At 42.3% G+C, this 15,499-nt stretch overlaps 1 protein-coding gene across 3 annotated transcripts in view; it reads right to left on the bottom strand.

Annotated features, from left to right (window-relative positions):
* Positions 1 to 816: 816 nt before the first annotated feature.
* SAXO1 (stabilizer of axonemal microtubules 1) overlaps positions 817 to 15,499 on the bottom strand; it is a 99,702-nt gene continuing 85,019 nt past the window's right edge. For all 3 annotated transcript variants that reach the window (XM_073218485.1, XM_073218475.1, XM_073218473.1), the window contains one exon: positions 817 to 2,092. In XM_073218485.1, the coding sequence (XP_073074586.1) occupies positions 1,101 to 2,092 (992 nt within the window). In that variant the 3' untranslated portion in view covers positions 817 to 1,100. The remainder of the gene's footprint in view (positions 2,093 to 15,499) is intronic.

Genomic DNA, 15,499 nt, shown 5'->3' with positions numbered 1-15,499 from the left:
CCAGACCAGGACTCCACCTGGCCCTGGCGTGGGCCCTCTTGAACAAAGTCTTCCTTCAACTCTTCTCAATCTAAACAAAATCTCCAAATCACTTTAGCCGTAGCATCAAACCTTAGGCCCCAAAGAGAAACCTCCAGCCAGTTCTCCAGGACAGGGTCCAGCACACCACTATGTCAAGCTTGGTCACTCAAAGGATAGAGGAGTGTCCCAGGTATTGTCTGCATACCAGTCTGGCCTCAGTTGTCATTAAAGGCAGGTCCAGCCTTGGCAAGAACCAACCCAGCACAGGATGATTTTTTCCAGGCTCTGAGCATTTACAAGAGCCCCAGCCTGGCTCACCCAGGGATTGGCTGCTGACTGCCTGATTGCCAAAGGTCCCTCTTTTCCCTGCTCTCCCTGGATTCAGAGCCTGCACTTGTTCAAAAGTGGGAGAGGTCTGGCAAGTCCAAGCTCCCCTGGGACTGCCACAGGACCTCTTCATCCCCCTCCATATCCCGTGACCAAGAAGCCCATCAAACAGCATCCTTCTTGCTGGTTTGTCGGGGAAAAAAGGTAGAAGGATGCATGTGGAGCAGCCCTGGGCAGAGAGGACACAAAACAAGGCCCCAACCCAGGCCCGAGGCACTTAGTCTGAAATATCCCAAAGGTCCCAGTAAACCCAGTCTTTCGGCATAGACAGCACATGGGGATGAACACACAGACCTGCAGATTCATTCCCCCCAAAATAAAGTTTAGTTTTTGGCACTTCATACTTGGCAGGGACTAATCATAGTATCAATTCACACAATGATTAAATTAATCAAATACATTTCATTCAGGGAAAATCCCACAGAGACCAGCTTTGATTCCATGAGCCCAAGGAAAGGGACCCAAGACGGGGGAGATAACAGAGGGAGGATTAATGGGAATAATTAGCCAGTAATTAAATGTCATTTTCCTCAAGTCAAATGATTCTCATTTTATTCAAGTGTCCTGGACATGATGATGAAGATTTTTTTTTTTCATTTTGGGGAATTCATTTTTTGTCCAATGAATAACAACTCTCAATCGTCAGCTTTTAAAAGTATTATACAACTTCTAAATACCAATTTTTTTTTAAATCAGGCTGACACTGCCAACTCCCTCTGGTTTTCACCTACCAAAAGATGGCTGCTTTGCCGGGAACCTGTCTGGGAAACTGGCCTGTATATCCTGTGCCCCAAAGCATCTATTTCCTCAAAGATGTAACCAGGGGGCTCAGGGTACAAAGCCAGGCACCGGCCCATTTCCTTGGGAGTAAAGCTGATGGTGTATGTGGTCTGGCCTTCCATGGGGGTATGTCCTCGGGGGCCAGGCCAGTGGGGCTTACAGCTTTTGGTATGGATGGGTGGGTGGGGCACATAGTGGGCCCGCACAGTGGTCAGGCAGTCCAAGGGTTCTTTGGCAAGGTTCAGCTGGGGAAGAGGCTTGAGTGGCTCCATGCGCATGCTAGCCCATGGCTTGTAATCGTCCTTGGTGGTGGTAGAGCTCTCGAAGCGGCCGCCCTTCTTGACTGAGAGCACTGGTCGGCAGGACTGAGCTGGGACACCCTTAGGGTACGTGTAGTGGGCTCGTACTGTTGTCAGAAAGTCCATCTTTTTTTCAGAAGGGATATAAGAGGCAGGAGCTTTGGAGAATATCTGGGGTGTTGGCCAAGCTTGGTACTTATCTCGAAATTCCGTGCTATTGGAGAAAGGCGTGTCTAGAACACAGGGCCTGGCTGAAGGTTTCAAGCTCTTGGTCAGCTCCCCCTTCAGGCCTCGGTAGGACTCTTTGTGGGTGGTAAGGCTCTCAAAGGGGATTTCAGAGGGTTTGAACTTCTCGGCCTCATACACAAAGCGCTTTTCCATAGGGTGGGCCACGTAACTCATCTTGTAGTTAGTCAGGTCCTCCAGGGGGATGTTACAGAGCTTGGGCACAGCCGGAGGCTTGCAGCTCATGGTGTTCACTACGCCCTTCATGCAGTAGTCATCCTGGTGTGTGGTTCTACTATCAAACCTAGTTGATGCTGGCCGGTAGCTGTGTTCTGGACGAAGAAGTTTTCGTCTTGGTTGGCTCCAGGGTAAATAATCACCTGAAAATAAGGCAGAAGTGGCAATTACTTATAAATCAAGTCCAGTCCAACTCAACTTGCATGTATTCCTAGGGGCTCCAAACCACCAGTCTCCAGTGAGATATTCTCTGAGACAAAAGAATCAGTGATCCCTGCCATCATCTCAACCAAGGGCTTGACATTTCAACTTTACGTATTTGTGGGTTATTGTGCGGAACAGACAAGTTTACAGGAATCTCATCGTATCACACAATGCTGTACCCAGGGATTTTAGAGGGTCCACAGCAGTGGGAGGATCTGGGGAACTGATTCCAGCTGAGGAGTCTAACCATTGGCTTACCCCTGTCCATGAACAGTTCCATTCCCCTATGGGGAAGGTGTCCTCTCTGAATCAGCACAGAGTGACTGGGAAGCTGCATGTGGTGTGGTGAGATGGGATTCACAACCCACTGCTGGTGAGCCACCAGCCAAACCATGGAGACCTCACTTGTCCACATGGTGGCCTTCATGGGTCCCTATAACCCACACACTTAAGCCACATAAATCAAATATGCCACTCCAGGGGAATAAGGACATTGTGTTGGCTGGCGAGAGAATAGTAGCTGTCACTTGGATATAACTCCCTGTGTCATAGGCAGTGCTCTAAGCGCTTCCTATATTAACCCATTGACTCTTCAAACAGGCCTAATAAGCTGGGTACTTTCAATATGCCCATTTGACAGATACAGAAACAGAGGCACAGAGAAGTTACCCAAGGAACTTGCCCAAGGTCACTCAGCTAAAAGCACGTATACAAATCCAGATGCAGAATCCACACTCTGACTCTACCATTCAGTTCTGACAATTAAGGAACACTGACTATGTGCCAGCCAACTGTGCTCAGAGCTTTCCATACAAGATTTTGTTTCATCTTCACAATAACCCTTTGTGATGGGTATGATTATTTTATAGATTTCCAAGAGCAAGACTCAGAGAGGCTAAGGAATCTGCCCCAAAGTCACATGTATAAGAAGTTAAAAGTTAGAATTTAAACCACATGGTTGACTCTGAAGCCATGCTCTTCTGACAGCCCATATCACAGTTAGGAGCATTGCATTTCTAGATAGAATGAAGGTTAAAGAAAAAAAAAAGAACTACCGACAAATAATCAAGGAATATTCACAGGAGGAGAATTTCAGAATGCTTAAAGAATGAAAGTCATTGGCCAGCAATACATAGGCCTGTCTCAGGAGGAACCTGGGTAGTGGAATTGGAATGGCCAAGATAATGCAAGGCCATCACCCAAAGGAAATCTGCCCTAGACATGGCCCCCAAGCACCTTGAGGAGCAGGTTTTAGCTTAAGACAGCACTGCAGGGCTTTCAAAGTAACCGTCACACAGATCCTCCCAGAAGCTTTCAGAATGGAAATCCAGCTGAGAAAAAAACTGAGACAGCAAACTGTGTCATTTGACCACCTCAGTACCACTGCCATTCTTTTCACAACACACGGCTCACATCCAAGTCTTGCATTTCCCCCATTGTGCACATCAGTTATCAGATCTAATAGCCAGTAGCCAGTATGGAACCCCAGTGAAACCTCTAAATCCACAACAAATTATCTTGCTTACAGTTTTACAAAGGGTTAGGAAAAAAAGCAGCTTCATAGGAGCTTAGATATCTATAGCCAACACCAGTGGAGTCCACAGGCACACTTTCTAGACAGCATTATCAAGATATAAGCTGTATAAGATAGAATACACCATCTAACACAGACAATTCAGTAACTTTTACAATATTGGGCAACCATCATCAAAATCCAGTTGTAGAATATCCATCACCCATAAAATATCAACCAATCCTACCTGAAGCCAATCTTTATTCCTGTCCCCAGGCAACCATTAATCTGGTCTTGGCCTCTTTTAAATGTGCCTCTTCTAGATATTTTACATAATAGAATTGTGCAGTATGTAGTGTTTTGCATTTGGCTTCTTTCACTTAGTATATTGTGATTGAGGCTCATCCCTGTTGCAGCATGTATTTTACTCCTTTTAATACTGAATAGCAGTAGGATTAAAGATGGCAATGTGAGAGGTGAGACAGAGACCCCCTCCTAAAACCACATATAATAAGAAAATATAATACAACTAAGCCTGAAAGAGAAATAGGAAAGAAGGCTGTGCCAGACTGCATACACCTGGAGGAAAGAACAGATGTCATGGAACAGGGTAACGTACCAAAGCCATGACCAGGCAGGACCTAAGCCTCTCCCCTACCCCAGTTAACCAGTGGCAGGAAGAGAAACAGAGAGGGGAGGGAGTAGAGGCCTGGGACTGCTGAACACTTATAGCCCTGGAGATCTGCTCTGGGAGCACAAACCTACATTGCATGGTGCTCTGGTGATTAGTGGGGTTGGAAAGCTAAAACAGGCAGAATACCTGGGGAGACTGAGATTCCAGCTGCTTGTGGAAAACAGGAAACCATATCTGGCTGATCTGGGTGGGCAGTCTGAGAGGCTTCCTAAAAACAAGAGGCCTGCTAAAGAGTCAAGGATTGCACAGACCCTACTGCTCAGGAGAAAGGACAGGTAGACAAAATTGTCTGAGCACACTCTGCCCAGCAGGATGGGAACTTTCACAATCTTCAGGCGCTCCATACCCCTGGATGGCTACAAAGTTCTAAGGCCCCCCACCATGACAGGCAGCCTGCTGCACCTTCCTCCCACACCTGGCTCGCAAACCAGCAAAACCTGCCCCGGCATCAGGTCAACCAGAGGAAAGCCTCACCTGCAGCAGTTACAAACTCAAAGCATAGAGGCTTACAACTGTGTGTTCAGCCCACTGGTTCTGGCAGCGGAGACAGGCATGGCAGCCAGGAAGCAAGAAACAGCTCTTTCCTCCCAGCAGGCACCAGCAACAGTCCCCTGCGACCCCCAACATTGCTCCAGGGGCTAAACAGCTCCAGAGAGTAGAGCTTCTGGGCACTAGAGGGTGCCACATACAAACATGAAACAGCAAAGGAACCTGGTTCAAACAAAAATACTACAAACACTGGAAAAAGAGTCAAATGAAACCAATCTCATCCATCTCTCTGAAAGAGATTTCAAAATAAAAATCGTAAACATGCTCCTGGAGGTATAGAAAAATATTCAAGAACTCAGGAATGAATTTAGGACAGTGATCCAATCACTGAGGAACACAATGGAGGGTACTAAAAGCAGATTAGATAGAGTAGAGGAGACAATAAATGAAACAGAAATTAGAGAAGAGGAATACAAAGAAGCTGAGGCACAGAGAGAAAAAAGGATCTCTAGGAATGAAAGAATATTGAGAGAATTGTGTGACCAATCCAAATGGAACAATATTCATATTATAGGGGTACCAGAAGAATAATAGAGAGAAAAAGGGATGGAAAGTGTCTTTGAGGAAGTAACTGCTAAAAACGTCCCCAGTCTGGGGAAGGAGATAGTCTCTCAGGACATGGAGGTGCACAGATCTCCCAACACAAGGGACCCAAGGAGGACAACACCAAGACATATCATAATTAAAATGGCAAAGATAAAGGATAAGGACAGACTATTAAAAGCAGCCAGAGAGAGAGAAAAGATTACATACAAAGGAAAACCCATGGGACTATCATCAGACTTCTCAGCAGAAACCTTACAGGCCAGAAGCGAGTGGCATGATATATTTAATGCAATGAAGCAAAAGGGGCTGGAACCAAGAATACTTTATCTGGCAAGGTTATCATTTAAATGTGAAGGAGGGATTAAACAATTCCCAGATAAGCAAAAGCTGAGAGAATTTACCTCCCATAAACCATCTCTACAGTGTCTTTTGGAGGGACTGCTATAGATGGAAGTGTTCCTAAGGTTAAATAGCTGTCACTATAGGTAATAAAAAGGGATAAATGACATAGAAGATGGCAGCTTGAGTAGGGTTGCAGAAATCTCCTCCCAAAACCATATATATTGGCAAATACAACTTTTCCGAAAAGAATGACCAGAAGATACAGTACACAAGCCAGGCTACATCTGCAAGACTCCACCATCTCATGGAAAAGGGTAACATACAAAGCCGTGACCTGGCAGGACCCAAGCACTTCCCCCACCCCAGCTCACCGGCAGGAGGAAGAGTCAGAGTGTTGAGGGAGTGGAAGTACAGGACGGCTAAATAACCAGCCCTGGTAATCTGCCCCAGGAGCACAGACACACACTGTATGGTGCACTGGATATTAGAGGAGGGGCAAAGCAAAATGCAAGATTAAGCCTGCTGCCCTGGGACAAAAGAAAAGCAGGCACATTTAAAGTCTTAAAGGGACAAGGTTTAAACAGGTGGACAAAATCGTGCTAGCACACTCAGCCCAGCAGGCTAGGAAATTTAAAGAACTTCAGGTGCACTAAGCCCCTGGGTGGCAGTGCAGCTCTGAATCCCCTCATGGAAATAAGCAGCCTGCCATTTCATCCCCACACCGGCACTGCAAGCACCATTGTTGCAGAATAGCCAGGGAGCAGCCCCACCTACAGCAACCACATAGCTTAACACAGAGGCTTCTCCCTGCATGCACCAAACAGGCCTGGACCCAGAGGCTGCTCCCTGTGTGCAGTTCACAGGCACAGACATCAGATACCAACACAGAATCTGGGAGGCACAAAGGGGTTTGTGCATGTGGCAGAACACATGCCGCTTGCCTGTGACCCCTGCCAGGGCCCTCCCGAGGACCGCCCCACCCACAGCAGCTTAGGGGATTAACCCAGAGGCTGCTCTCTGGGTGTGGTTAACCAGCAGAGACAAAGGATACAGACAAGGTGACCAGGAAGCAGGAAGGGACTTTGTTTTCCCAGCTGACACACACACCACTCACTGGCAACCACTCCCATCACCATGAAGAGGCAGAAGAACCTTGTTCAGTCCCAAATCCCTCAAACACCAGAGAGAGGGCTTGGTGAGACTGAAATCACCTATCTTCCTGAAAAAGAATTTAAAATAAAAGTCATAAGCATATTGATGGAGCTACAGAGAAATATTCAAGAGCTAAGGGATGAATTCAGGAAGGAGATAACAGAAATGAAACAAACAATGGAAGGACTTAAGAGCAGACTGGATGAGGTGGGAGGGACTGTAATTGGAATAGAAATCAGAGAACAGGAATACAGAGAAGCTGAGACAGAGAGAGATAAAAGGACCTCTAGGAATGAAAGTACATTAAGAGAATTGTGTGATCAATCCATACAGAAAAATATTTGTATTATAGAGGTACCAGAAAAAGAAGACAGAGAAAAGGGATAGAAAGGGTCTTTGAAGAAATAATTGCTGAAAACTTCCCCAATCTGGGGGAAAAAATAGTCTTTCAGACCATGGATGTCCACAGAACTCCCAACACAAGAGACCAAAGGAGGACAATACCAAGGCATATAATAATTAAAATGGCAAAGATCAAAGGCAAGGACAGGGTATTAAAAGCAGCCAGAGAGAGAAAAAGGATCACCTACAAAGGAAAACCCACCAGGTCATCATCAGATTTCTCATCATAAACCTTATAGGCCAGAAGGTAATGGCATGATATATTTAATGCAATGAAACAGAAGGGCTTCAAACCAAAAATACTGTATCCAGCAAGATTATCATTTAAATATGAAGAAGGGATTAAACAATTCCCAGATAAGCAAAAATTGAGGGAATTACCTCTGACAAACCACCTATATACTGTATTTTAAAGGGACTGCTCTAGATGGAAGAATGCCTAGGGCTAAATAGCTGTCACCAGAGAAAATAAAACCACAGCAAAGAAAGCAGACCAAACAAATACTAACTAAATAAAAAATAAAATCACCCTTCAACAAAATCAATCAAGGGAAACACAAAGAGTATAGAATAAAACACCTAATATATGAAGAGTGGAGCAAGAAGAAAAAGAAGGGAGAGAAACAAAGAATCATCAGATGGTGTTTATAATAGTGTAATAACTAAGTTAAGTTAGACAGTTAGATACTAAAGAAGCTACCATTGTACCTTTGGTAACCACAAATCCAAAGCCTGCAATGGCAATAAGTACATATCTTTCAATAATCACCCTAAATGTAAATGGTCTGAATGTACTAATCAAAAGACACAGAATAATAGAATGTATAAAAAAGCAAGACCCATCTATATGCTGCTTACAAGAGACTCACTTCAAACCCAAAGACATACACAGACTAAAAGTGAAGAGATGGGAAAAGATATTTCATGCAACTAATAGGGAGAAAAACACAAGTGTTGCAGTACTTGTATCAGACAAAATAGAACTTAAAACAAAGCAAGTCACAAGAGACAAAGAAGGACATTACATAATGATAAAGGGCTCAGTCCAACAAGAGGATATAACCATTCTAAATATCTATGCACCCAACACAGGAGCACCTGCATATGTGAAACAAATACTAACTGAATTAAAGGGGAAATCAAATAAAATGCATTCATTTTAGGAGACTTCAACACTTCACTCACTCGAAAGGTCAGATCAAAACCAGACAGAAAATAAGTAAGGACACAGAGGCATTGAACAACACATTTGAACAGATGGACCTAACAGACATCTACAGAACTCTACACCCAAAAGCAGCAGGATACATGCTCTTCTCAAGTGCACATGGAACATTTTCAAGAATAGATCATATACTAGCACACAAAAAGTCTCAGTAAATTAAAAATGATTGAAATTGTACCAACCAGTTTCTCGAGACCACAAAGGTATGAAACTAGAAATAAATTATGTAAAGAAAATGAAAAAGCCCACAAACACATAGAGGCTTAACAACATGCTCTTAAATAACCAATGGATCAATGACCAAATAAAAACAGAGATCAAGCAATATATGGAGACAAATGACAACAATAATTCAACACCACAAAATCTGTCAGACACACTGAAGGCCGTACTAAGAGGGAAGTATATTGCAATACAGGCCGAGATCAGGAAAGAAGAACAATCCGATATGAACAGTCTAAACTCACAATGAAACTAGAAAATGAAGAGCAAATGAGGCCAAAAGTCAGTAGAAGGAGGGACATAATAAAGATCAGAAAAGAAATAAATAAAATCGAGAAGCATAAAACAATAGAAAGAATCAATGAAAGGAGCTGGTTCTTTGAGAAAATAAACCAAATGGATAAACCCTTTGCCAGACTTATCAAGAAAAAAAGAGAGTCTATACTCATAAACAGAATCAGAAATGAGAAAGGAGAAATCACAACAGACACCACAGAAGTACAAAGAATTATGAGAGAATACTATGAAAAATAATGTGCTAACAAACTGGATAACCTAGAAGAAATGGACAACTTTCCAGAAAAATACAACCCTCAAAGGTTGACCCAGAAATAAACAGAAAATCTGAACACACCAATTACAAGCAAGGAAATTGAATTGGTAATCAAAAAACTACCTAAGAACAAAACTCCTGGACCAGATGGCTTCACCACTGAATTTTATAAAACATTTGGTAAAGACCTAATACCCATTCTCCTTAAAGTTTTCCAAATAGTAGAAAATGAGGGAATACTCTCAAACTCATCCTATGAGGCCAGCATCACCATAATACCAAAATCAGGTAAACACACCACAAAAAAAAGAATATCCCTGATGAACATAGATGTAAAAACACTCAACAAAATATTAGCAAACCAAATTCAAAAATACATTAAGAGGATCATACACCATGATCAAGTGGGATTCATCCCAGGGATGCAAGGATGGTACAACATTCGAAAATCTATCAACATCCTCCACCACATCAACAAAAAGTCTGAAAACCACATGATCATCTCAATAGATGTCAAAAAAGCATTCGACAAAATTCAACATCCATTCATAATAAAAACTCTCTCAACAAAATGGGTATAAGGGAAAGTACCTCAACATAATAAAGGCCATATATGACAAACCCACAGCCAACGTCATACTTAACAGAGAGAAGCTGAAAGCTTTTCCTTTAAGATAGGGAACAAGACAAGCATGCCCACTCTCTCCACTTTTATTCAACATAGTTCTGGAGTTCTTAGCCATGGCAATTAGACAACACAAGGAAATAAAAGGCATCCAGATTGGTAAAGAAGGAGTTAAACTGTCCCTGTTTGCAGATGATATGATATTTGTACATTAAAAAAAACCCTAAAGAATCCAATATTTTGATTAGTTATAGAATTCTTGGTTGACAGTTTTTTTTCCTTTCAGTACTTTCAATAAGTCATCCCACTGCCTACAGTTCTCTACTATTTCCAATGAGAACATAAATTTTTGTTTCTTTTCCCCATATGTGATGAGTTGCTCTCTTGCTTTCCAAATCTTTGGCTAAAGTTTTCAACAGACTATTATGTGACTAGGTATATATCTTTTCATATTCTTCTTGGATTGTGTTTCTTGGATGTGTAGATTATTCTTTTTCATGAAGTTGGGGTTTTGCAGGCAGTTAAACATTTTTTCTGCCTTTTTTGTCCTTCTGAGGCTCCCGTTATGAGAACAGTGGTGTGTTTTATGTGTATCCCACAAGTCTCTGAGTTTCTTAATTTTTTTCTATTCTTCAAATTGGATAATATTTATTGATCTATCTCCATTTTCACTGATACTTTCTCTCTGCCAGCTCAAATCTGGTGTGAAGTCCTGGTATGGATTTTTTATTTTGGTTATTGTCCTTTGAACTCCAGAATTTTCATTTGATTATTTTTTATGACTTCCTTTTATTGACATTCTCTATTTGATGGAAAATTGTTGTCATATTTTTCTTTATTTCGTCAAACATGCTCTTTTTTTCCTGTTGTTCTTTCAAAGTAGCTATTATTGGACACATTTATAATAGTTACTTTTAAATATTTGTCTGCTATGTCTAACATCTGGAAACCTTCAGAGATAGTTTCTCATAACTGCTTCTTTTCTTCCTATTCATGGATCAAACTTCCCTGGTTCCATTCATGCCTCATAATTTTTTTTGTTAAAACTCGACACTTTATGTCATATTGATGCCCTATCAGGCAACACAGAAGCAAAATACCCAAAGTTAAAATCTTTAAGAACATAATAAGAAATTGAAAGGAAGACTGTATTAATGGGAGATTTAAAAATATGGTGCTATCACATGGGTAGCAGTGATTGATTTGTTTAATGGCAACTAACACAGGAAAAATAATAAAGTTTCCTTTTAAAAAAAAACTCACTTTAGATAATATGTTGCAGCAACTCTGGAGTCTGATCCCCCACTTGGAGTTGATTTTGCTGTTTGTTTAGTGACTTGCCTACAGTAATTCCATATAGTTGTCTCACTCCTGCAGTGTGTGGCCACTATATTTTTGCTCAGTTTTTTTCAGTTGTTTTTATTTTTAAGCCTAGAGTCCTATGTCAGCATAGTTTAGTTATCAGCCAATGACTGATCAGAAGTTAAACTTAATCACCTCAAGCCAGTAAGTCTTTCCCTATTTGCTAATGGGTCTGTATGTGGGCTGGGAAATGTACTCAAAGATTGGGTAGTTCACATCTCCTCCCTGGCTTTTATTTTCTGCTGAGCATTCTCATATCTCTTGTGCACATGTACTAGGCATCATATTCAGCCAGAGAAGATAAGTAGATAACTAGGCCCTGTTTCTGATCTCTTGAGTCTGTACACCAGTACTGCCCACATGCGCAGTCTTCCAGACCACGAGGAATATGTGTGACCTTTTCAAGACCCACTGTGTCTTTCTCATTCTCCGGATCACCTTGTTAAACCTCTGGCTAGTATGCTTCTCTGTGGCTTACTTAGTTCTGCAACCTCCAACTAGCTACAGAATGTTGCCTATTTTTTGCCATTGAGACCACTATTGTTTCTTGAAACTTCTACTCCAATCAAGTTAGCCCCAAATGGCAGCAGAAATTCTGTTTTTCACAGCCTAGTCTGTTTAGGTAGAATCACCACACAGACTAAGCTTAGGGGCAGGGGTGATAGAAGCAGGCTCAGAATAAAATGCCAGAAACTCCCAACTTTTCATAGTCATGATTTAGTAGTCTTTTTCTTAAATAAATGCTTCTCAATTTGTTGTATGCCTTTGGTTGATTTCCAGAGCCCTAAAATGGTTAACTTTAACTGGTCTGTCCAGTTTTACTGTTGCTTTTTTTGGGAAGAAGATTTACCAAGCTCCTCACTCCACCACTCCAGAAGTCCTAACATCCTCACCCCCAGGCACACACTCTTAAGTTTATTTTAGGCTAATAATACTATCAAATATTTATTTTAAATTGGCTTCATTTTAATTGAAACTCTAATCTTTCTCCAACAACCATTAATGGCTCTATCAGCATCTTGAAAGCATTAGTGGGTCTTAGAGGGAACTATCTTGCTGAATATAAACCACATGTTCCCCCCCGCAAGACTTCAGGCCTCACTGAAATGGGGGCATCTACCTGTAGATGCCTAAGCACTGCCTCAAGGTGTGTGGGGGTAGGTAGGACAGGATTTTTCTAACCCTCTTCTGTGATGGATGAGGTGTTAAGAAAACAGGTTCTTAAGCTGAAAGCTGCCTCATGTGATTTCTGATACCCAACAATACCATTGAAACCACATTATTATCCAAATGTCTAACTTCCTCCACCCAGCATATATTACAAAAAACCTCCACAGGACCCTGAAAACCTCAGAATTCCACATGACATACTATTCACTGCCTGAAAAGCCATCAGTAAAGCCCTTCAGGGCCAGGGTGTCATGTGGGTAATTGGCAAGAACCTCTTTAAAAGGGATTCCATTCAATAATATGTCTTTTTTTAAAAAACTTAGCTAAACATAAAGCTGAGCATCAAGTAATTATACTCTCAATCTTTTCAATTGCACATTGTTTTGAAAATGTCAAAATTACAACCAAATGCTGCTGCTGGTGCATTTTAATGGTGGTTTTCTGGATCTCAATAAAGGTACTACATAAGAGTAGAAAGGAAGAGGTTTGCATATTTTACCTGTGGAACTATAGTAAATAGAGCACATAGACATAATATAGGTGGTATCCACTGAAATACAGATATTTAATGACCTTTGTCTTTAGATTCTTTTTTTTTTTTCCTTTGGAAGGAGAATCAGTATATGGCCATAAAATTATGAAGGTTGCTATGGGAAAGACATACTAAAGCAGCAAATTTCCAGAAAAGACAAACAAGTCATCAAAATATATATACTTACACATCAAGAGATAAGGCAAGGGTGTGGGTGCTTACATGTGTATGAGATTGTACAAGACTCACCCTGTAAATGTCATAGGTCTTTCCTAAGAGTCACTCCTGCCCTTGGCCAGAACCCACAGAGTAATTGGCTGGGTGAGGATTGTAAATCTAATGCCAAACTGTATCACCTGGAGCTCTTGTCTCTTGTGAACAATGGTTCAGAACAATTCATTCACTTATTTATTTCCCCACTAAACACGCCTTTGTTGTGTCATCACCAGGCTAAATGCTGGGAATACATACGTTGTATTCCCAGTTTGGGAAGCCATTATATCATAGGGGAGTAATGGAACAAATAAACCATTTAAAGTAGTAGAATATGGTATGTGTTAAATCCCTCCCCCTCCAAAAAAAAAAAAAACTTAAGATGCATAGATTGCAAACAGGCAGCTATGGGTCAAATCTAACTACAAATATGTTTCCTTTGGCTATATACTGATTTGTTTGTTTTTTGATCTGAATTTCAGCAAACTATGAAATCCAACCACAAGTATATGTAAGCCAGGACAAACACCACCACCACTACCCCCAGCCACCCACACACACAACCATCTACATATGCCTAGTTCTGGGCAGTCCTGTTGATATTTGACTAGTATTTGTTCATTAATTCTATATAAGTAGGTAAGCAGTTAACAGATTCCAGAATTTTAAGAAAAATGTAAAAGAAAATGGGTTTTTCTCTATTTAACTTTATCAGTAGGGAAACATCAGCCAAGATTCCACTGGAGGAGTAGAATACTACTCTCTGATTTGCAGGAGGCAATTTAATATGTAACTATTTGGAGAAGGAGACTAATATGAGACAAGTAGAGATAGGAGAAACTAAAGCCTAAGTATTAGATTTTTTTTTCTGTGTGTGTATTTTGAGGGGTGAGTATTTTGCTAGGAGGAGTAGGAAGGACCTTTCTTCAAATAATAACACTGGGCTACCTCATGCTTCCAGCCCCTAAGGTAAGCAGGGAGCATTTCTCACTCCCAGGCCTCTCCCTGTATCTAAGGCAAGGTGGGGGTTGGAAACTGAGCTGAGCAGGCAGTAGCTACAACACTAAGACTGATAAATCCCGGCAACCCATAGGAAGGGTGTGGAGGAAAGGACGTATTGCCCTGCCAGAGGCCCCACTCCCTCACCATGAGAGGTAAGGGTTTGCTCCAGCTCTGTGCCTCCTTGCTGCCTGCTCAGTGTCCAATGTGCCCCATTTCTTGCCTCCCTGTAAATACTGGATGAAAAGGAAGAATGGGCCCATAGAGGCAAGAGCACCACCCCACCATGCTCCTGGTTTATTGGCTCCTCTGTAAAGCATCCACTCTGGTGCCTACCTTGTTGAGGTGCCTAGCAAAGAAAAAGAACCGTGCCCTCTTAGAGCATACAGTCTGGCCAAGGAGACAAATGTTAAGCAAAACAAAAGAAAGTCACACAATGAGTTAGAAAATAGGGGAGCACAAGCATAGGTAGAGCATCTAACAGGCTGACTCATCTGGGATGGGAAAGGCCTGGAAGCCTTCGAAGGGCGTGATGTTCCCACTGCTCAGGAAGGTGAGCACTAGACAGGGAAAGGGAGCCGGACTCTATAAAGAAGGAATGGCCTGTGCCACGTGCCCTACGGCAGAAAAGAAAAGGAGGAAAAGCACTGAAAGAAGGTGCTGTGGCCAGGGCAGAGGCATCCCGGAGGGAGCACAGAACCGGCAAGGCCTCAGAGGTGTTGGTAAAGGCTCGGGATTTTATCCTAAGAGCCTTAGTAATTATTTGAGGAGTTTTCAGCAGAGAAGGGGTCAGATCAGATTACCATTTTTAAAAGACCTCCGTGGTTCCTGTCTGTGGAAAATGGGCTAGACCTGACAAGATTGGAGATATGCTCAGGTATATGTCCAGGCATAGATACAGAGAAGGCAGGATTAGAGCTTTGCGGAAGGAAACAACCAAAGGACAGAGGAGAGACAGGGTAAAAGATGCGCTGCAATGACATAATGGGGAGTAGGTACAGGAGGGCAGGCCCAGGAAGGGCTGGTGGTGGGAAGGCTGAGGCATTAGCAGACCAGGGTCCCAATGAGAACAAGGACTGTCATAGTGGGGTGGATAAAAGCTGGAAGGAGATGCTTCACAGAGGAGCCAATAAACCAGGATGTTGGGGTGCAGGAAGTGAAGCCATTTTAGGGTACAATGCCCCAGATGGGATCTGGCAGAAGGAAGCGATGGGAGAACAGGAGAGGATGACACTAAGATGGTAAAA

The sequence above is a fragment of the Manis javanica genome, chromosome 2 (assembly GCF_040802235.1).
Source record: "Manis javanica isolate MJ-LG chromosome 2, MJ_LKY, whole genome shotgun sequence".
In the NCBI taxonomy this organism is placed as follows: Eukaryota; Metazoa; Chordata; class Mammalia; order Pholidota; family Manidae; genus Manis; species Manis javanica.
Note: the sequence above shows the minus strand (reverse complement) of the source record. Positions and strands in the feature narration are given on the sequence as shown.